The following is a 22889-nucleotide window of genomic DNA, read 5'->3' as shown; positions in this document are numbered from 1 at the left end:
AAAATAAGGGTAAAACACTGAACGTATATTAGTTTTGGTACGTTTGTTGATGGAGAACAAAACACCTGTAGGGGAAAACTGACAGGACGAAATTTCTAGCGCTCTGACATCTGATAAATGTTTAATAGAAACCAGACATAGTAGCATAGTGAGTTTGGCTGAAAGCATTTTTTGCGATAAATCTGAATTTTCCTGCCAGGAGATAAACAAATTTAAAACAACATTAACATTACATAGTTTTGAATATTTGGGTAAAGGAGGGAAAGAAAACTTTACTCCCTTTAGTAGGCGACAGATCAAAGGATGTTCTCCGATAGGTTTTCCGTTGATGTGCACGTGTTGTAGAGAAATAGCTGATCTATATAGGTTGACTGTTCTGTAAGACTTACCTGCACTGGGTTGAGCAGCGAGGAAGTTGATCATGTAATTTAGATCGGCTAAAAAGGGATCGAGGTTCCTTCCCACACACCAGCTTGACCGAAGAGACCATGCGGATTTGAATGCCTTCCTTGTACCAGGAGCCCAGGCTTTGTTAATGAAGTCTGAAGCTTCTGTCGAAATAGGAATGGGAGGTTGGGAAGACCCGAAACCTTCCAAGCCGAGAGAGAGATGGTATTGTTGAGAATGAGGGGATGAAGATATCCCATGGAGTTCCGAAGAAGTGAAGGGAAAATCGGGAGCAGAACCGGGAAGTCGGTAGTCAATTCGAGGAGAGGGGGAAACCACACTTGGGATTGCCAAAAGGGAACTACCAAAATTAAGGAAGCTTTTTGGCGCCTGACTTGGCGAGAACTCTGGTAATCATTATGAATGGGGGAAAGGCGTAGTTGAGAGAGGATGACCAGTCCTGAAGAAAAGCGTCGGAAGCCAGAGCTGAAGGATCCGGACGCCAGCTGAAAAACAGAGCTATTTGGGAGTTTAGACGGGATGCAAATAGATCTATTTTGAAGGGACCCCATTTGTGAAGGAGAGATTGGAAAACTGAAGAATGGAGCCTCCAGTCGCTGGAATCTCTGAGGAAACGAGAATGCCAATCCGCAATTTCGTTGAGAGAACCGGGAAGATATTCTGCCGAAAGGGATATTCCGTTGCGAAGACAATATTCCCAAAGGCTTTTTGCCAGATCTGCTAGTGGTTTTGATCTGGTACCTCCTAAATGATTTATGTAGCGGACAGCTGACACATTGTCCATTCGGAGGAGGATGGTACACTGAACCCTGTTTTTTGCAAGGCTTTTGATTGCAAAGGAGCCCGCAAGCATCTCTAAATAATTGATATGCAATTTGGACTCCTCTGAAGACCAGAAACCTCCAGTTGAGATTGCGCCACATCGGGCGCCCCAGCCCGTCAGACTTGCATCTGACTCTAACACAAGATCTGGGGCTGACGCAAAGATAGTCCTGCCGTTCCAGGCATCTAAATGTTCTATCCACCATTGAAGTTCTGAACGAGACTCCTGGTCCAGACTGATCGTTTCCGAATAAGAAAGTCCTCTTCTAAGGTGGCGAATTTTTAACCTTTGAAGAGCCCGGTAATGAAGGGGACCGGGAAAGATGGCTTGAATTGAAGAGGCGAGGAGACCCACGACTCTGGCTAGGGATCTGAGAGAGATTTGAGAACTCCGAAGAAGTTTCAGAATCTCTAACTTTGTGGATCTTACCTTTTGTTGGGGAAGCTGAAGAATAGCGGAGGAAGAATCGATTATGAATCCCAAGAATTCTATCTTTTGTGAAGGAGTAGTGATAGATTTCTCTTTGTTGATGAGAAAACCCAGTTGAGATAGGAGGGAGCAGGTGATTTGGAGGTGCAGTTGAAGAGAGAGACAATCCTGGTGCATTAAGAGAATATCATCTAGGTAAATCAGCAATCTGATTCCCAGGGATCTGAGATGAGCTGTTACCGGTTTCATTATCTTTGTGAAGTACCAGGGTGCTGACGAGAGTCCGAACGGAAGAGAAGAAAATTGGTAAGTTTGTCCTTGCTATTGGAATTGGAGGAATTTTCTGTGAGTTACGTGGATAGGGACGGATAAGTATGCGTCCTGAAGGTCCAGTCGAACCATGTAATCGTGAGGGAGAAGAATATCTCTTAAATGGTCGATAGTTTCCATTTTTAAGTGTCTGTATACGACAAAACGATTGAAATTTCTTAAGTTGATGACCGGTCTTAATTTTTTGTTCTTCTTTTGGACTAAAAAGAGAGTACTTAGAAAGCCAGAAGGGTCCGGACGAGATATTTGGATGGATTGTTTGGAAAGAAGCGACCGAATCTCTTCTGAGATGAGGGACGACATTTCTGAAGAGAAAAAGAGGGGGGGGGGATGGAACTTTTGATGAGGAACTGAATAGAGTTCTGTTGTGTAACCTTGGATTGTGTTGAGTACCCCTGGGTCCATAGTAATACTTTTCCATTTTGCTATAAACAAACGTAGTCAACCCCCGACAGGAGGAAGGCCAGAATTGGGGCTTACCTTGTTGATAATTGAGTCTGGAACCACGTTGTCCACGACCACGGACGCCTCTGCCACGTTGGGGGTAGAATTGAGGTTTGAAGGATTGCGTCTCATAATTGTAATTGAAGGAGCCTCTAGATCCTTGTGATAGGAATGATCGGCCGGTAAAGCGGCTCCTGCCTGTACCGGCCTTTCCAAAAACCCGTTGGTTGAACACTTTTTTGATCGATTGTTGCGCCTTGTCTGTGGAGGCGGAGGTGGAGACAAATTTTCCTAAGTCTTTAATAAACGAATCCCCGAAGAGAAGTCTGTCCGCCTTGATTCCAGGGTCGATAAAAGCGAGGTTGGCCAATTTGGGCTCTAATTTAAGTAAAAGACCTTTTCGTGTCTCATGTATAATGGCTGAGTTGGCATTGCCGAGGAGGCAAAAGGCTCTTTGAATCCACAGAGATAGCTCTAAAGGATCAAAGTCCGCATTATCGCTTCTGGCTGATTCTGCCATATCAAAGATTCTGGCCAACGGACCCACCAGGTCTAAAAGTTTGTCCTGGCAGTTGCACCAGGCTTTATCGACGCCTTTGCGGGGGTCTTTACCAAATTTTGAGAAAAAAGTAAGAATGGATTGGTCAATAGAGGGGGTAGAGGTAATGTTGGAAGAAAGGGAAGGTCTGGGACACTCAGATCTTAATTTGGCTCTTGTGGGTTTGTCTAAAGGGAGTGTCAATCTGGAGGCAATGTAATCACCTACATGAGAAGAAGGGAACCATTTGGTGGAATTAGGGTGGTGAAGGAAGGAAGGGTTAAACATGGGATTGCCCTCAGGATCTAAGATCTGTTTGGCTGTGAAAGAGTTAGTAGGCAAATCAAGTTTCGTTTTCTTGAGGGGAGGGGAGGATTGAGTTTGGGAGCCCCAAATATCTGCATCATCATCCAGATCATCTAAGACACCCATGTCATCATCAGTGTCGGAGATGTGTGAAACGATAATCTTTTTTGGCGCAGCTGTAATATGTTTGGTTTTTTCAGTACATTTAAGTTTAAATTTCCCCTCCTTAGAAGGAGGCCTTGGAGGAGACTTGTCCTCGACCTCGGGTGAAGAGGTTTCACCAGTCAAATCAGCGCCATCAGGGGTGACTATATTGTGGGCTTTTTGAGCAGATAAATCCTTAATTTTTATTTTTCTGCATTCCCCTGCAGAATGGGCCAGTAAGGATTTTGAAACCATATCCTTTACAGAGGATTCAAGGTTTTTTGTAATCTTGCCCATAGTATTAGAAATGGCTTTTGCCACAGACTCATTAATAAAATTATCGAGGTCTTGGTCAAAGACTTCATTGTCATTACTTTGTTGGTCAGGAATATTATTTTTAAACATTTTTTGTGAGGAAAAAGGAAATGGAAAGATTTGGGGAAAGGAAGGGTTGACAGTACAGAAGAAACTGAGGAGAAACGGTAGCACACGCCCCAGGGGGCGTTACCGGAGCAAAGAAGGCGGGGATATGGCTTCCTGAAGCCGAAGAGAAAGGCCGATGCGGAAGTGAACAGAGGAAGATGTGGCCGGAACGAAGAGTCCGGAAAAACACAGCTGAAGCGGTGGGGCGAGTCCGTTTAGAGGTAAGCGGACGTTGGAAGGAGAACAGCGTCAGAGATAGCACCAGTTGGAACGCTCGCGCGCTTCCCAGGAAGGGCTGGAGGAGCATCGATGGTGCGATGAGGAAAAAGACGCTTGAAAAGCGTTTATAAGGCAGATCTAAGGGAACGGAGCAGCGAGCAGTAAATATAATATAAAAATAACGTACAGTTCGAATAAAGTTATCACACACATAAACAATTTGAGGAGAAAAGGAAATGAGGCATTCATCTTGACTGCGAGCAGCAAGAAAGAGGGCTGGTCGCAGTCAAGTATAGTGCTTATAATACGTTCTCTGTCCCCTTTGGTACCCAAGTCGATACGTTCTTTTTTCCCATTGGCTTCTGTTTCCCCTAGCCTCATGGGAAATGTCGTTTTTCTTCTTGACTGCTGCTATTCAAAATAAAGCAAGTTAGAGAAGCATAATAGGAGCCTCCGGTCTTGCCATAAAATTAGAACTACAAGAGCCAGTTAGTTCTGTGAAACACCGTTATGGAAAATGTACAGACTTTCAGGGTAGCTATGGTGGTGACAGTGTGCTGGAACACTCTCTATCGTGTAAGTGAGATTATTCAACTGAGCACTAACAATGTTGCCCCATTTTGGAGGCAGTATTTTGTTTCGCACATTTGGTGGCAGAAATTCGTCATTGACTGTAGGCGCAGATGGATTTGACTTTGAGTGTTTCTCTTATTGTGGGTTTAACCAGTTCGATGAACACACCTCTCCTCTCTTGACATAGTAACCTAGATTTGCAAGGATTTGCTGTTGCCAGAGCTATGTCCTTTGCCAATGTGACAGAACGCTTATTTATTTCACTCCACAAATTAAAAAAATGCACAGGTGGGGGCATGGTAGCAAAATCTCTAAAACGGACATCTCCTTCCTATCGGTAAGTGGAAGGGTGCTGAGATCAGGGATGGCCTCCAACCAGAGGAGTTTCTTCAGGTTACTGTTCATATCCCTGGTGTCTGAGGAAGAGTTGCTTCTTACAAAAGGCGAGAATTGATTTGAGAAAAGCTGCATATGGAAAAAAACATCAGCAAAGTTCCCCACCATTGGCAGTTGGAGCATCTCGAGATAGCAGCTGACACTAACGAAGGTACTTAAATGCAGCCTGGTTGGTGATGTGTGAGCACTGGGACCTAGACAACAGAAGAGTTCACGTGTGAAATACCACTTTGGTGAATCCATACCTGAGCCAGCAGGTTAGGAATTAGAGCCTCAGCGGAAGGCTCAGTGGTTATGTTTGAAGGTGATGTCATCAAACAGCCTTTGCTCATTGAGGGCCGTCGACCCCGTCCAGCCTACTAAGCATAGACGTTCAGCAGGTAGTGAACAAGTAGTCTGGTGTGCTGGGGTGTTACAGCTTAAAACAACATATCATACTACAACAATATACTTGAGAAATAATGGGGAAGATGCAGAAAAATAGTTCATTGAAGTCAGAGACTGAGCTGACTGGCAACAGTGGAGAATCTGTGCAGATAGTGGACTTTTTCACCTTTTCGGGCTTGTGAAGGGAGACCTGTGGTATCCTGTCTATTTGGTATTGCTAGCGCAGGTGTTTTAATTAGAAATTGTTAATGAGCGTTTATGTATTTTTAATGAGTTTATGTAGAAAATGAATTAACGTAAAAAATAATACACACATTCGAAAATGTGACTTCGAAGAATGTCCACATGTGTTCACAAAATGTACTAATTAATGATTAATACTTATAAAATATTGAATATGCACTAGATTATTGCAGTAATATGTCAAATTAAGGGTTATAAAGTATGATTTAGCATTATAAATTGTAAGCCTTAACTTAGCGAGTGTCTTGGCCTATTTTGCCAGGCCTCATGCAAAAGCTGTATTTCTTAACGGTCAATAAAAATGCTGACCAAGTGAATTAAACTGCGAAATATCCACTGTCTTGTTAAAAGTGCTTAACAGAAGCTTTTTTGTGAGAAACAACTACAAGGAGATGATGTGCCTGCTAGTGTAACATTTTATGTGTAATGTGTGTGAGGCTGACTTTCCCAGGACAAGAACAATGAAGATACTGACTGGAGCTGAAGATGCAACAATATTGTTACCTGACAAGCCAGATGATGAGGACATTGTAAAGTGGACCAACCAACTGTATGTGAATGATGAAATATTAGAATTCATAGATTTGGCATAGAAATATTATTGGGTAAAATATGAACATACGATTAACTGACCAATAGGGAATTAGGGGATAGTCTAGGTGACTTTGATATAGCAACGCCGTACGGGACTTCAGACCTATTTCGATTAGAGAGAGAGAGAGAGAGAGAGACTTATTCAGAGAGAAGAAAAGACTTTAGGAGAGATTCGAGATTCATACCAACATTGGGCTCATATTCTCTGACTGAGAGCCTGATGCTTTGCTGATTGCCCGATGAACTGAGGACAAAGACTGATTCTGCTTTGCTAGCCCATACCGAGGATAGGTATACCATGATAAATTGTGATTGTCATGCATATTATGCTTTTTCTTTCTAGGTACCAACTGCGCTATTTTTGTTCGATCCATAGGTAGATGTTTTCTAAATTCATGTTTCTAAATTGTTTTTCATTAAGCCCAACATGCTGATGCTAATCTGATATTAGTTAAGGGCCCTCACAAATGACTGACAATTACAGGGACTAATGATTGATGAGTTATCTTGCTGAATTCCATGTACGTTATATCTTTGTCGCAGCTGACTCTGCTATTGATTTGCACTGTAATTTTAGAATGTATCATGGTTAGAGCTTTGATCGGATTGCGTTTCTTCTGCCGCTTTGGACAACCAGTGCTGTTTTTGTATGTGTTTCATTTGATTTTGAGATTAAGCTACATGACTTTAGCATTGTTAATATAGGGAAATACATTTACTAAACTTTTACTAAAGATGTGGCTATTCATGGCTGAAAGGTCATGGTGCATGACATTTACTGACTCCATCGATTATTGATTTTATTGATTAATGATTTTTGATTATTGTGTATTGATTATTGAAAATGTACTGGAGCTATGGTAAGAACTTCTTAATTGGGAGTCAAAAGGTTTATTGATCTATTCACGTCCCCTTGTAAGTTTACTTATTAAGGTCTGACGTGCTAACAGTATCTGCCTCTAGTTGTAGCCATGCCATTGTATTGTAGTAGTCTGTAGAGAACTTAGATTGTATAATATGGTTTCTAAGCAATTCTTGATTGTTGGTGTTAGATGGCCCCTGCTGCTGACATGGATGAGACTTTTTTGTTGTACTGTTTTACTTGAATAAAGAAGATTAATGTCACCTCACTGAGGATCATTTACTTTTTCACACTGGCGACGAGCATGAAAGAAGTCAACTACAGCTGTCTCAAGGAAATTATTCATGTGATTAAAGAAGGATGACAGCAGCTTTTCCTCTGAATGTGAAGAAACGTCTCAACACAAGTTCTTGAAACTAACCTCTCTCAGTATACATGGTTTGGGGTAAAAGGAAGGTACTGTGTTTTTTTAGTTTAAACCTTTAATTTTTACTTCAGCTGTTAGAGGTATGTCCTCTGGCTCGAGCTTCTCGCTCTGTCCACTGATTTGAGACTCATCACGTCATTTTCTCTCCTCACGCTTACCTCGCGTTATCTTCGGCAGGGCAGAGGCTTATGCATTACAAATCTTCTTAACTTTATAGTCACTCTGTCTTCAAGGTTGCCTTACGGAGTTAATAAGGAACGTTGCCTATTTGAAGTGGCTAGTACAAAGTGGAGACTTCTTGGTTTTAATATTTCGTTGTAGCAGTCTGCCCTCTGCTGTCTGAAGGTGTACAAATCTTTCACAAAGGGATTCACACTGAGTTTTGCAGTGATGTGCACACCTTTGCAGCACATCATTTGTAAGAAATGAAACATTACAGGATCAGATTATTTTGAAGAAGCAGCCTGTCACCTGCTGGTTAAAGTTGCACATAGCATTCTTCTTGGAAAATAATATACTAATTTGACGCTCTAATTTCGCGCTGTTTGCAATTGTTACATGCTATTTTGACTACTATTTCTCTTTCCATAAAGACACTGTGGATGCACACACCATTAATGCACGCACATCTCCTCAGTGATGTGCACACCAGGTTGCACATTTAACTAATTCGAAGTTGTAATTTCGTGCTGTTTGCAATTGTGACATGCTATTTTGACTACTGTTCTTCTTTCTGTCAAGTTACTGTGGATTTTGGTGATGTACACATCATGAATGTACCTACTTCTCCTTGGTGATGTGCACAACAAGTTGCGCATTTGACTTCTTGGTGATATTCTCATTTTGCTGGACATTTGCAGTGATGTGCACACTATTGATGCACCTCTAACACCTCTGCGATTTACATTTTACTGTTCATTCATCTCCCTGGTTATATACACAATTTTTATGATTTTATTTTACGTCACATGGTTGTATAATTTATCTCTGTATTTGATACATACATACTCACTTGTTTGTCTTAATCTGTTTATCAATATTGACTGTGGACTTTATAGTTAATTCAGAAAATGCAAAATGTCACATCACCACAGTTTTTTTCGACAGGGCCAGAGGATTCACCCATCAGGTGGGCCAAATGGAAGAAAGCTTTCCTACATTATGCACTTGTGTGTGGTGTTTCACTAAGTGCTGAAAGAAAAACATTGTTACTGCTTTACCATTTGGGATCGGAGGGCCTGGAAGTCTTTGAACAGTTACCAGACTTAAGTGATAGTGAACCAGCTAACAAATAAATATGAGATTTGTTTAACTAAACTAGATAAGCATTATTTACCAAAGGTGAGTATTATCTTGGAACGGTACCATTTTAGTAGGCGCATGCAAAGAACACAAGAGTCAAATTAATCTTATATCACTGACTCATGAAGGTTAGGCACTACATGCAAGTTTGAGGGGTTATTAGAAGAATGTATACATGACCAATTTATGTTGCGATGTAGTAGCAAAAAAATCAAGGATGAAATTTGGTAGAAAGATAATCCTACTTTGGATGAGGTACTTATTGTTGCCAAACGCATTGAACATCCTCTTGCTTGTGTTGAGGTGTTAAAAATGGATAATTGTGCTGCTGGTTCCGAGAAGGTACAGACAATTGATAGCACTACTACTAAGCATGTGGGGAGTTTTACGACCATAACTGATGACTCCAAATCAGTTGGCAACAAGAAAATGGGTAAAAAGAAGTGCTTTTGTTGTGTATGTGGTGAACTTCTCGCTAATAACAAATCCTGACCTGCCTTTTCTGTCAAGTGTCACAGTTGTGGGAAAACTGGTCAATTTGATAAGTACTGCAAATCATCTTCAAAAAATAAATGTGTGAAGGAAGTAGGGTTTGATGGTGGGGATGATTGGAATTGTGAGTATGATGAAGTGCATTGTGACGAGGTAGTACTCCAGATTGATGGTCACAGAAAAAGATGTCTCCTTGACAATGTATTAGTCAGTGGTTATTCAGTTAAGATGTTGTTTGATTCTGGGGCAAAAATGTCTCTAGTGCCAAGAAAATTCTATTTAGAAAAACTTAAAGGTAGAGTCCAATTACTAAAGCCTGATATTAAACCACTTGTTTATGGTGGTCAACCGATAACATTATTAGGATATTTTTAGGGTGACCTGGAGTATAAGGGTCATTTAACTGCAGGTAAAATCTATATCTCGAGTAAAGCAGATAGTATCATCAACTGGATACACCAAGGTGATCTTGAAATCCTACTGGATCCAAGTAGTGAATCTTGCATTATCTTGAAGGAAAGAACTAAGAAGGAAGAAATAGTTCAACCTCTTACACCTAAGATGGATGTTCACAAAGTGGGAGGAGAAAATGAACTAATGATTACAACTTTGCGAAATGATTTTAAAGAGGTGTTTACTGACAGAGTGGGTTGGCTTAAAGATGGGTCGTTACCAGTATCCTATAAAGTGAGGGCTGTATCTCTGGCATTATGAGACGCCATACTCTCAGAACGTAACAAGTGGAAAAGTGAGGGCATCATTGTTGAGACGGAGGCAACTGAGTGGCTGGCGCCCATTGCTCTTGCACATAAAACATCTGGTGAAATAAGACTATGTGTAGACCTGAGGGGTCTTAATAAGAGTGTTATTGCTGATAAGTATCCCCTTCCAAATATATTGGAGATCCTCTCTTTACTTGACGGGCTGTTGTTTTTTCTACTCTAGATCTCAGGACGGCTTATCATCAGATCAAGTTAGATGATAAATCTATGAACCTGGCCTCTTTCATCTCACAATTTGGGATGTTCAAGTGACTGCCTTTTGGTTTGATCTTTGCAGCCTCCGTGTTCCAAAGGGTCATGGAAGATGTCTTAGAGGGCCTTTCTGGAGTTAAAATCTATCAAGATGATGTCTTATTGTTTGGGAAGATCCAGGAGGAACATGGTGACAGAATCAAACCAGTTTTGAGTAAATTTAAAGAGAGAGGTCTTACTTTGAGGGAACATATGTGCAGGTTAAATCTTCCAGAAATTGAGTACCTTGGTCACTGGCTTAATAAGGATGGTATTAGGTCAAAGCACCAACTGGTGGAGACTATTGAAAGACTTCCCACTCCTAGCTGCAGGGAGGATCTAGTCACTTTCCTAAACATGGCTGAATAGTATAATAAAATTGTGCCAAAGTTTGTAAGTCACACTTTTTACATGAGAACTCTTCTTAAGAAAGGTATAATGTTCTCTTGGTGCACTTGGTGTCAATCAGAATTTCAGGACATCAAGAATGCTTTGCATAATGCTCCCTCCTTACAAAGCTTTGACATTGGAGGATGTACCATTGTGTTCCCAGATTCTAGTGCCAAAGGTCTAGGAGTTGTTTTGAAAATAGTTATAGAAGGTAAGGAGGAAACTATAATGTTCCTGTTTGGAGCTTTAATAGGACCTGAAATTCTCTACTCCATGATTGAAAAAGAGGCTCTCTGCATTTATTGGGCCATTAAGAAACTCAAGAAGTTTCTCTATGGTGGAACTTTTGTTGTCAGGTCTGATCATAAGCCTTTGAGAGAGATTTTCAGTAAGAAAGGTCTGGATGCTATTTTTTCCCGTATCAGCAAGTGATCGATTGTGTTACAAGAATACAGTTTCAGTGTTGAGTATATTCCTGGACCTGAGAACAAGGTAGTTGACTGTTTGTCACGTCTTGTTTCTAAACGAATTGAGAGTGATTCAAAAGAAGCCTGGTAGGAATTAGATGACCTCAGTATCTGTGAAGTTACCAATGGAGTGATTAGTGAGGAAAAATGGAAAACACAGCTTGCAGAAGATTTTGTTTTACAGGAAGTTTTGGTACAAATCACTGATGGATGGTCTAACAAGAATAGGCAGTATGATGAAGTCTGGAAATATTGGAACCTGCTCATTGAGCTTCTTGTCAAAGAAGGTCTTCTTTGAAGGGGCACAAGACTTGTACCTCCTGGTCAAGTCAGGGAGGAGATTATCCAATGTGGACATCAAGAACACCAGGGGATTTCAAAGACCAAAGAAAGAATCAGGCTGTACTTCTGGTGGCCAGGTATTGATGTACAAGTTGAGAGGGCTGTGCAAGATAGTTTTGACTGTATTTCCAGTGACAAAGTGTGTAAGACCAGAATTCAACCCATGGTTGTTAGACAGAAACCTGTAAGAGGTTAGCAGGAAGTGGCCTTAGATATATTAGTGCCAGTGACCAGCAAGACAGGGCAGTTGTATGTTTTACTCTTAATAAACATACTCAAGGTGGGCAGAAATTTATATTACTCAAAATATAGAAACACAAAAAGTTATTGAATTTTTTAGTGGTTGGTTCAACAGGGAAGGCTTACCTGAGTGTATTCAAACTGATAATGGTGTGAAATTGGTCTCCAAAGAGATGGAAGAGTTTTTATCTAGGTATTGCATTGTACATAAAAAATGTTGCCTCTACCACCCAGAGACTAATGGTATAGTACAGAGGTTTAACCGCGTGCTTAAGGAGGCCATACAAATTGCTAAATATAAGAACAGGGATTGGAAATCTGAGATTATTGAAAGAGTAAATTTATATCATCTCACCTCTCATTCAGTCACAAAAAAGATGCCCTTTGAGTTATTTTGGGGTCATAAACCTATCACAATGATGTGTCCCACATAGATAAATTATATGGAAGCAGGCATGTGTGCAGTCTCTAATGACTGGGAAGTGGATCAAGATGATAAGATAAAGCAACATAAGTAGACATGCTGCCTCGTCAACTAAAGCAAAAGTAGGAGACATGGTGAGATTGTGATTTCCTCAAAAGGGGGTGTCTTCTAAATATTCTTAACCTCTTGAAGTGGTTAAAGTGTTTCACAATGCTGTTAAATTGAGTGCTAATCACATTTGGAACTTAAACAGAAACGCTGTTGTTCCTGGTGTCTCCAAAAGTCTCAATTATAACAAAGAGGTTAAACATATTTATTTTACTTTGCGACGAAGTGACCACACAAAATTGCATCCTAACTTTTGGAAGGATTTTGGGCCACATGTAGCAAGCTTTTTGCACGTCGCAAACAGTGAATTTCGCTGTTTGCAACGTGAAAAAAGCACATCGCAATGCACAAACCCTGTTTTGCGATTCGGTAACCTGGTTACTGAATCGCAAAACAGGTTTGCGACTCACAATTAGGAAGGGGTGTTCCTTTCCTAATTGCGAGTCACAGTGCAATGTAGAATTGGTTTGTGACTGTGAACGCGTTCCAAACCAATCGCATTTTGCACCCTTTTCAAATGGGTGGTAACCCATTCGCAAAAGGGAAGGGTTCCCCAGGGGACCCCTTCCCCGTTGTGAATGGCACTGTTAACATTTTTTCAGAGCAGGCAGTGGTCCGTTTTCGTTTTTGTAATACATCTCATTTTCCTTTAAGGAAAACAGGCTGCATTACAAAAAAAAACTGCTTTATTGAAAAGCAGTCACAGACATGGTGGTCTGCTGTCCGCAGCAGGCCACCATCCCTATGAGGGCCGCCATTCGCAAGGGAGTCGCAAATTGCGACCCACCTCATGATTATTCATGAGGTGGGCATTTGCGACCCCCTTGCGCATCGCAGATGGTGTCAGGGACACCATCCAACATTCAGAATTGCGACTCGCAAATTGCGAGTCGCTCTGACTCTCAATTTGCGGGTTGCAATTCTGAATATTGCTACATGTGGCCCTTTCTTTAATATGTTTTTTTCTTATTTTGTTTAAGTTTGTTGGGGGGAGGTGTGTGGTGTCATGTCTATTTGGTATCTGTCTTTAGTTGTAGCCATGCCATTGTATTGTAGTAGTCTGTAGAGAGCTTAGAATGTATAATAGGGTTGCAAGCAGTACTAGAATGTTGGTGTCAGATGGCCCCTGCTGCTGACATGGATGAGATATTTCTGTTGTACCATTTTACTTGAATAAAGAAAATTAATTTAACCTCACTGAGGATCATTTACTTTTTCACAAGACCATATCCCGAAGGAAGGTGCTATAAGTTTTGATTTGGCTAAACTCTCTGGTGGGGGAGAAAGCCTTGATGGCTTCACTTGAGACAGAAAGCATTCAGCATATACACTAGGTAGGGTAACCACAATGCAGCACTCTTTGGAGGCCATATCTGTGAAGAATACAGGCGGACAGATGGTACTAGATCACCAAAGGCATTCATCACAGAGCAGAGATTTACAAATTAAGCATTCATTGGATATCCACATTTTGTAGTCACCATTGTTTTGAGTTTAAACAACAGACTGAAAAGCCTGGAAAATGCATGGAAAACATCTAACACCCAGTTGATAGGCTGGATTTGGAGAGAGGAGAGCTCAAACTTCAGCGATGATGTTGGATCCTTCTGGAAGCAGACCAAGGGCTCAAATAAATACAATCAACCTATATCTCTGAATGCTGTTATAATCCTTCACATGAGAGATAAGGCTAACACTTAAGGCATTGTCTTGCTGACTTTTATGGATGTTTCTTGAGGAAATATATTTTAACGATGGGACGCAGAGAAAGCAATAGTGATCTACCTTGTTGAGAGATTTCTTTTCTTCTTATATGTGTGTTCTCCAGGACTTAATGCAAAAACTTTACCAACTGTGAGTCTCAGGGCAATGTTTTGTATCCTCTTTGGTTAAGAGTAGGCTTTGGCAAAAAGACTATGTTGTTCAGACATATGAAGGCAGCCTCTTCTATTCTGGATTACCTCAGGTCAAAGAATCCTGCTGCTGAGTAGTTCTCATTTTTCCCTTTTTTCTCTCTCTGTTGTTCATCTTTTAAAATGTAGGATCTAATGGTGACATATTGCTTTGAGTGCCACAGTGGTTCTGCTGTACCATAATATTGTTATACTGGCTTTTTTATTCGAAGAGGGTTAGAACAACTGTACTGTTAAGGTCTTTATCTAATATGTCCACTTCCTCTGCACTGAATTCCACTTGGTGGAGCTTTATTGAAATTGTAGCACTGACACCTACGTATTTATATCAATTATTTATGCTGGGCTTTCACTATATTTAGGTGTTATCCTATGCAGTTCCAGCCACCAGCACGTTCTGATATTTTGCTGTATTTTGCATTCAGTGCCTTATTACTAGTTGAAAATCTAAATAAAGATATTTGAGAAACAATGCAATAGCTAACACAAGTCTCTGAAAACAAAGGGTGGCAAATGATGATATTAGTGTTCCAGCAAACCACTGAGTAGGTCAGAAATAAGGTAATAAAAATCAGATGAAAAACATGTTTAAGATTTTGATCATTTCAGGACAAACACTCTGCACTACTGTGGGGGTTATTCCAACTTTGGAGGAAGTGTTAATCCGTCCCAAAAGTGACGGTAAAGTGACGGATATACCACCAGCCGTATTATGAGTCCATTATATCCTATGGAACTCGTAATACGGCTGGTGGTATCTCCGTCACTTTTGGGACGGATTAACACCTCCTCCAAAGTTGGAATAACCCCCTGTGTGTTCCTAAAATTATAATTACTTGTACCTTGTTTTAAATGCAACTTTAGCTTTTGCTATTTACTCATTTGTAGCATATGCCTTTCTTGAGCTGAAAGTTTGATGATCTATACCATTCCTTCACTTAATTGTAACAAAACTAGGCCATTATCTCCTTCCTATTTCATTTTTTTCAATTACTTTTTAAATATGTTTTTCCACCAAATGCCACTAGTCACATGTTAGCCTGCTTAATAAAATAACATGCTTGTTTGTTTTACAGTTTGGATAATGCAGCATTTTCACCCTCTCACCCGGTGCTTCCAGTAAGATGCATTCCACACCCATCTGAGGCCCCTTCTTTAGGTAAGACTTGCATAAATATGTATTTTTTTTACAATTAAGAAATGTATATAATGTAGAATTTGAAACCCATAAGTCAAAGCAGAGCATGTTTTAAAAAGGATGAGTGGATGGCTCCCTACTTAAAATCACTTGGATTCAAGACTGGTCTGTTATTTACATTCCTTCCTCACATTAACAGGGTCGCTAAAGCTGCAAATGTCCACTTATACATCCTGAAAGATTCGGTCACCTCATTAGCATGAACACCTCAAAAAAGATGTCAATATCTTAATTATAAGTTCACCAAGCCTCCATCACCCCACTAAAATCTGTACTCTGTTTAGCAGCAAAGCTTGTCATAGCTGCCAGCAAATTTCATCACCCCCATACTGCAGGACCTCCATTGGCTCTGCATATTGGCAAGAATCCAACTCAAAGTCTGCTGCCTAGCCATAAAGCTACACAAGACAACACCCCCCCTTCTTGGAAGATCTGCTCTCCATCACAGTTAGCTCAGGAGTTCACAGAAGTCAAGACACCCTACTCCTCAAAGCTCTCACATTTAGAACCTCCTCCACACTCAAACAATCCATCTCATGGGTCACTACAGCATGTACCGCCTTGACACAGACCTTCCTCACCTCCTTCAGGGAGAACCTCAAAAAGCTTATTTCTTTACATTTCTTTAAAATGACCTCCAGCAAGATCCCTCATGATAAATCAGATCCCTACAAATTTCTGCTTACCCCTGTATTGTTGATCCTTAGCGAGAATGTTTAGCTCCAGGCTGTGCATTTTATTTCTTATATTCAGGTGAAATACACTAAAACCTCTTGGTTCAGGTGTGGTTCTTAAGAATATTAACTGTATAAAATAATACTTATAAGGTAACTTTGTATTCATTTTTAGATGACATTGACAGAATATAGGTTACCACATTATTCTCACACATCACTTCTCATCTACTAAACAATAAATTAGAGTTTCAACGCAGTTAGACAAAAAAAGGAGGCAGTAAGTATCGAAGATAAAGTATTGGCTCCTTGGTTCCCAAACCTTGGCAGGCCTCTGTGGACAACCTCTAGCTAAATACACTGATTTCACAAATTTAGCACGTCTGTCCATACTTCTTTGCTATTCTCTCAATGTTTGTGAGATCTGCAACATACATTATTTAACAGTATCTCTTTTGGCAATAACATATTTCATTCCTATTAATATTCTCATTTACCTGGTGAAACCCTCCTATTCAATTATCCCTGATAACCTTTGTTTAATTGCCTATGTTATCTCTGTCAGGATTCTTGGAATATTGGACCGAGATCTCTATTACTGTACATGACCAAGTTACATCGAAGAGATTACCTCCATCTGTTTGACATCTTTGACATGGTGGGGTGATGTGATTGCCATCTTCCAAAGCTGTTTGACTGTATAGTGGATTTTATGAATGAATTTAAATTGGGTAAGTCTAAGTTGGGTAGACATTGCTAGTATATGAGCTGCATTTTTGTTTCCCACCAGTCCCTCCCTTGCTGACTGAAGTCCCACCATCATGTCCTTGCCATCATTAGGACTCAGGGGGTCATTCTGACCCTGGCGGTAATTACCGCCATGGCGGAGGTCGGCGGTAGCACCGCCAACAGGCTGGCGGTGCACCGCTGGGCATTCTGACCGCGGCGGTTCAGCCGCGGCCAGAAACGGAAAGTCGGCGGTGTACCGCCGACTTCCCGCTGCCCTTGAGAATCCTCCATGGCGGCGGAGCGCGCTCCGCCGCCATGGGGATTCTGACACCCCCTACCACCATCCTGTTCCTGGCGGGTCTCCCGCCAGGAACAGGATGGCAGTAGGGGGTGCCGCGGGGCCCCTGCATGGCATGGGCACTGCAGGGGCCCCCGTAAGAGGGCCCCACAAAGAATTTCAGTGTCTGCTTTGCAGACACTGAAATTCGCGACGGGTGCAACTGCACCCGTCGCACCTTCCCACTCCGCCGGCTCCATTCTGAGCCGGCGTCCTCGTGGGAAGGGTGTTTCCCGCTGGGCTGGCGGGCGGACTTTCGGCGGTCGCCCGCCAGCCCAGTGCGAAACCCAGAATGACCGCCGCGGTCTTTTGACCACGGTACGGTCTTCTGGCGGTTCCCACTTGGCGGGCAGCTACCGCCGCCCGCCAAGCTTAGAATCACCCCCTCAGTGTATCTTTGAAATTTGTTTTACTGCTACGATATGAAGCATAATGAAATTGCTCTCCAAAGGGTTGTATGCATGTTCCCTATTACTCATATTTACATGGCATGATAATGCACATCGTAGCAAGATATTTTTTCATTTGTGTTCAATGTAGCTAGAATTCATCAACTAAAATGTTGACCCTCATTGTAAAGATGTGTTGTGAGAAATGTGTTTTTTAATTGAGTGGGAGAACACCTGTCTCTAGTAATAACCACAACCCCTTCCAAGGGGAACCACAAAAATCACTAAATTAACTTGTGCTTCACCCTCCGGTAGTTTGACACAAAACAGGCAGGCTTAACTTAGAGGCAATTTATGAAGTATTTATGCAGCCCACAGCCAGTAATAAAGTGGTGTTTTTCTATTTTTGAGAGTCCCACAAACATCTGTAAGAAGGTCAAGGGTGGATTTGGAATCCGTTTTATCAGTCAGAAGGGCTCATAGAGAATGAATGAAGCCCTCTGTCAAGGATTACTGTTTAGTACAAATCATGATGGGGTGTTGCCCTACGTGGACATGGTCCTAGGGTCCTGGGAGCCTATGTTATTGTCTTGGTTTATACTGTGTTCTATCAGCTAGGTATTATTTTTTCCACAGGGTCAGTTTGGTTCCCCCTAGCAAATGTACTTACCCATGTGATGAAGTGTCTATCCAGACAACGCTGCACATAAAGTTATTTAGTGCCTCTTTTATATAAGCATCATTTTTGAAGGTGTAGAGTGGCCCTGCTCTACTTGCAACAATTAGATAGCCAGGAAGTATGTTCAGCTGTGGGCTCTTTTTAAAAAAGTGCAATCTGATCATGCAATTGTATGATCTTTTAATGGGACTTTTTCGTTTTTAGTCAACTTTGTATTTTTATCTTGTTGGTGTTTTTTGTTTTGTATTAATTTTAATTATGATACTTTTATGTATGTTTGTATCTTTTGTGATCTGCTTTTACGCAATTGAATAAAGTTTATTGATTGATTAATAGAGTGAAAACACAACACAAGAATGTCACACCAATTTTGAAAATAGAGTATTATATAATACATTATATGACACTAAAACAACAAAAATTCAATCAGTAGAACCGTAGTTATGAACTTTTAAAGGTTTTGGTGCAATCTAGCTCCTAAAAGATCAAAGCGACAACCGCAGACATCTAGTTGTGTGAGACCAGGGAAAAACAGAAAGTTATGGGCAACTGCCATGGAGCGCAGTTTGGATACAAGAAGTGGATTGAGCCCAGTCTCAACTTATCTTCGGAAGTAGAAGAATTTTGAAACAAAATGTCTGATAAGGTAATGTTCAGGGGGGAGGCAGCTGGCGATGTCCAAGGAGGAGGTGCCATCGTCAGGGTGCCGCTGGACGAAGTCACAGTGAAGCTTTCTACGTTCGAACGTAGTCTTTTTTATGGAAGTAAAAAATCTCCAGCTGTATGAAGCTGCAGGCTGTAGCTGACAAGGGCTCCATGAGGCCCGATACCCCTTCAGCGAGGAGGCGCTGAATAAGGTTTGCTGCAATTGAGAAGAAAGTAGCAGGAGCTACAGCTAAATTAGGCAGACCATTGATGCACTCAGGGCGTATGGCGAGCAGGTAGGGCCCAGTCCCACAGAAATGTCTAGAATTTCCTGCCTCCCACCGGGATGTCTAGGGACACAAATGGCTAGTGTGAAATTCTCTGTGGACTGAGGCAACTTCTTTGCAGTGCAAGTGGGGCTGTGCACAGCTTTGCACCTCCCATCAAGTCAGAATGGCCCATTCTGCCAACACCCACTCCCCTTATTATGAGACTGACTGAGAGGAACATACAAAGGCCAACTGCTAACTACACCTAGTCATGTGATCCAGGACATAGGCTGCCGGTACCAAATGGTTTAGGACAAGAAAATGCCAACTTTATAAAAGTGTCATTTTCACAATTGTGACTTAAAATCCGACTTTACCATTAAATACCAAACATTATATTTCTACCTGCTCTCAAACAGAAGTAATCACTTGTTAAATGTAATAAGATAATCCAGTGTTATCCTATGTGAGAGGTAGGCCCCACAGTAGTAAAAAGCTAACTTGTGTACAACTTTTTTAATGCAATGCACGCTGCCTGAAGGGCCTACTTTAGGGGTAATTTTAATGTATCAAAAGGGAGTTTTAGGCTTGGTAAGGGGTTTATTTTTCCAGGTCGAATTGGCAGTTTAAAACTGCACACAAGTTGCAGTGGCAGAGCTGAAACATGTTTTAAGGTATTACTTTATTGGGTGGCACAACAAATGCTACAGGCCCACAATTGGCATATGAATTACTGGCCCGGGGTATATGGTATACCACTTTACTAGGGACGTATAAGTAAAATAAATATTCCACTTAGGTGTAAGCCAGTTTTACCATGTTTTAGGGAGTGAGTACAAGCTCTTTGGCACTGGTTAGCAGTGGTAAAGTGCACAGAGCCCTAACAAAAACAAATTCAGCAAAACAGGAGGGACAAATGCAAAAGCTTTGGGGTAACACCACCGTAACTGACTGGTCTTACCTGGTTTATTTTAAAATTAAGTTATGTACAAATTACAGATAAAGATTTTTACCCTTAACAGGCAAATTGCAAAGATCAATAAGACTGGATTTATATATCCAAAAGCTTGTAGGGGTTAAAATTCATAATGGGTTAGCATACTAGACGTCTATTTAGTGTTCATGAAGTAAATCCTTTTACCAAGATTTATCGTACTGTTGGATTTCACCTCCAGATTTTGTATTTTGTAGAAGGAAATATGTAATAATGTGCTTTTAGCACTATCACCACGTTTTTTCCTATTTTTCCTAGGTAAAGCACCCTCTGCCTTTTGTCTTTTTGTTTTAGTGTTGTAATGCATTTTTTTGAAATTACAGATGCAATAAAACCGCATCACCAGCAATGGCTGTATCGTGACATCCAAAATAAGCATAAATAATAATTGGTACATGTTTCTGGTTACTGCATACATTTTTCATTTTCGTTGTGTTCCAAATGAGTACGTGTGTATTGTCCATGTATTGTCCAAACATGAACTCTTATTTGCTAAATCTTAACCGATTTACCAGCCCAACCTGATGGCAATGTATAGCCCATGTGAACCAATTTATTTGGATGACCTGACCCTGGTATTATCTCAATCTGAACCCACGTTGTAGCCTCACTTGTACCCATGTATTGTCCCACCAAAAGCCATAAGTTATCCCAGAATGAACCTGTGTATTAACTAAAATTGAACGCAACTATTATCACAACTTGAACCTGTGTTTTAGCCTGGCCAGATCCCATGTATAAGCCAAACCTGAATCTTTGTACTATCATAGTCTGTACCCATTTATCTCCCCAAACTGAACCTTTTAATTAACCCAACATTTACCCATATGTTACTGCAACCTGAACCCATGTATTATTCCAACCTTAATCGTACATTTTATACCAACCTACGCCCTTATAGTACGCCAACCTGAACCTTTTTATTAACCTAACTCACACCCATGTATTTGCCCACTTGAACCCATCCAAGTATTTGCCAAACCTGAACCAATGTTTTATCCTTACCTGAACCCTTGTATTATCATAATCTTGAATAAATTGAGGCCAATATGTTTTGTCTCCCCGAACGTCAAATGGCAATATTAGGTGATGATACACATTACTATGTGGACTTTTTAGATTATATTTTGCACTCTGTTTTAAGAAATACAAAGGGATTGTCATACTTGACTAACCGCAGTATTAAGCATTCTTTTCACTGGTGTATCAATTACGTCCTCCCCATTGAGTGTAGTATTTGCAGAATAGACGAAGTATGTACCTTGGAGATACCAGAATATGGAATTAAACTTTGTTGATTGGCACACTGCACAATGCTACTGACATACTCCATCCACCATTACAATTGTTGCAAATATGCTAAATGTTTAATTCAAACAATTCTAGTGTTGCTATTCAGAAAGTAGACATATGCTTTCATGCTTTTGCCGCTGATTTACAGCTGTAAGCCAAAATCACTCACTGATGAAAATTAACTTGTCAGAGAGTTATTTAAGATTCAGAATCAGATTAAAAGAAATGGGACAGGTATGATACGTTCAAAGACAGAACTTTATATGACAGGTTCGAATTAAATGGAAGCAAAAAACATCCTTTATATTACAACATAATATTACAATATAACCACTCTGAACAACAGTATAAAAGAAGAGGGCGAAGGCAAATCTTGGGGAGGTGTTCAGTCAGCTCTGACTCTGACTGAGATGGCAAGACTGAGGAGGCATGTTTAAGGAGTTCTTTCATGTTAGACTGTTTTGTTATCTTCAGTCCTTTTTTAGGAGCTCTCTGCCAGTAGATAATTGAATAGCCATACACAGAGACAGGCCTTGAATCTGAAAATGCACTTTATCTTTGGCTTCAATCAAAATTATTTAAAGATTTCAGAATTGTTACTATAATTTCGTAAAAATGGCATGGTTCATATAAATTCTCATACCACTATGATCCTGAGAAAATTCTACCAATTGTCAACCGGGGTAGGATTAAGGATACAGCAGCAGTGCACAGCTTTATTTAAGTAAATACATGGAATTTAAAATAATGGATTGCTCAACTAGACGCTCTCAGCTGCCAGCTAACAGTTGTAGATCATACCAAATCACTAGGAATCACACATGATAAATACCTGAGCATGACAACACTTATAAATACCACAGCAACAGGTGCCCTGTTCAATCTCAAATTCCTCAAAAAGTTCAAACCATTCCATTCATACCATGGAAGACCTCAGAAATGTGGCCCAAGCCTTAGTGATATCCAGACCTGAATTACAAGAATGCGACTTACACTGGGGCTCCAAATACGCACGTAGCCTCTATAACAGCAACAATCAACCCAGCAGCCAGGCTCATTTCAGGAGAAAAATGCTATGACCATATCACCCCTACTCTTTCAGGACCTGACTGCTCCCCTTTATAATCAAGATGCATCCTCAGAGCAGCATGCATGACACACAATACTATTCATCCCGATACCCTGGAATATCTTTCAAAAAAGCTGACAGGATCAGGAAGAAAACTGCACACTCTCGGGCACACAGGTACTGCTTCTAGACCCACCATAATTTAAAAAGGAAAGATCATATGCACACTCTTTCACAGAAAATGCACAGCAGCTCCTCCTCCGCATGGTGGAGGAGAATCACCCCCCCCAACATGAGCATCAGTAGCTGCCAACTTTTAACAACAAAAGGAAAATAAACTGTGTTTATTATCCTTTCACTGTTAAAGGTGCGGGCC

At 40.9% G+C, this 22889-nt stretch overlaps 1 protein-coding gene across 4 annotated transcripts in view; it reads left to right on the top strand.

The window, feature by feature from the left end:
• Positions 1-22889, top strand: part of CAMSAP2 (calmodulin regulated spectrin associated protein family member 2) — a 452998-nt gene that overhangs the window by 351109 nt on the left and 79000 nt on the right. For all 4 annotated transcript variants that reach the window (XM_069231424.1, XM_069231423.1, XM_069231426.1 and 1 more), the window contains one exon: positions 15314-15396. In XM_069231424.1, the coding sequence (XP_069087525.1) occupies positions 15314-15396 (83 nt within the window). The remainder of the gene's footprint in view (positions 1-15313; positions 15397-22889) is intronic.

The sequence above is a fragment of the Pleurodeles waltl genome, chromosome 4_2 (assembly GCF_031143425.1).
Source record: "Pleurodeles waltl isolate 20211129_DDA chromosome 4_2, aPleWal1.hap1.20221129, whole genome shotgun sequence".
NCBI lineage: Eukaryota > Metazoa > Chordata > Amphibia > Caudata > Salamandridae > Pleurodeles > Pleurodeles waltl.
This window is presented reverse-complemented; position numbering and strand designations above follow the sequence as displayed.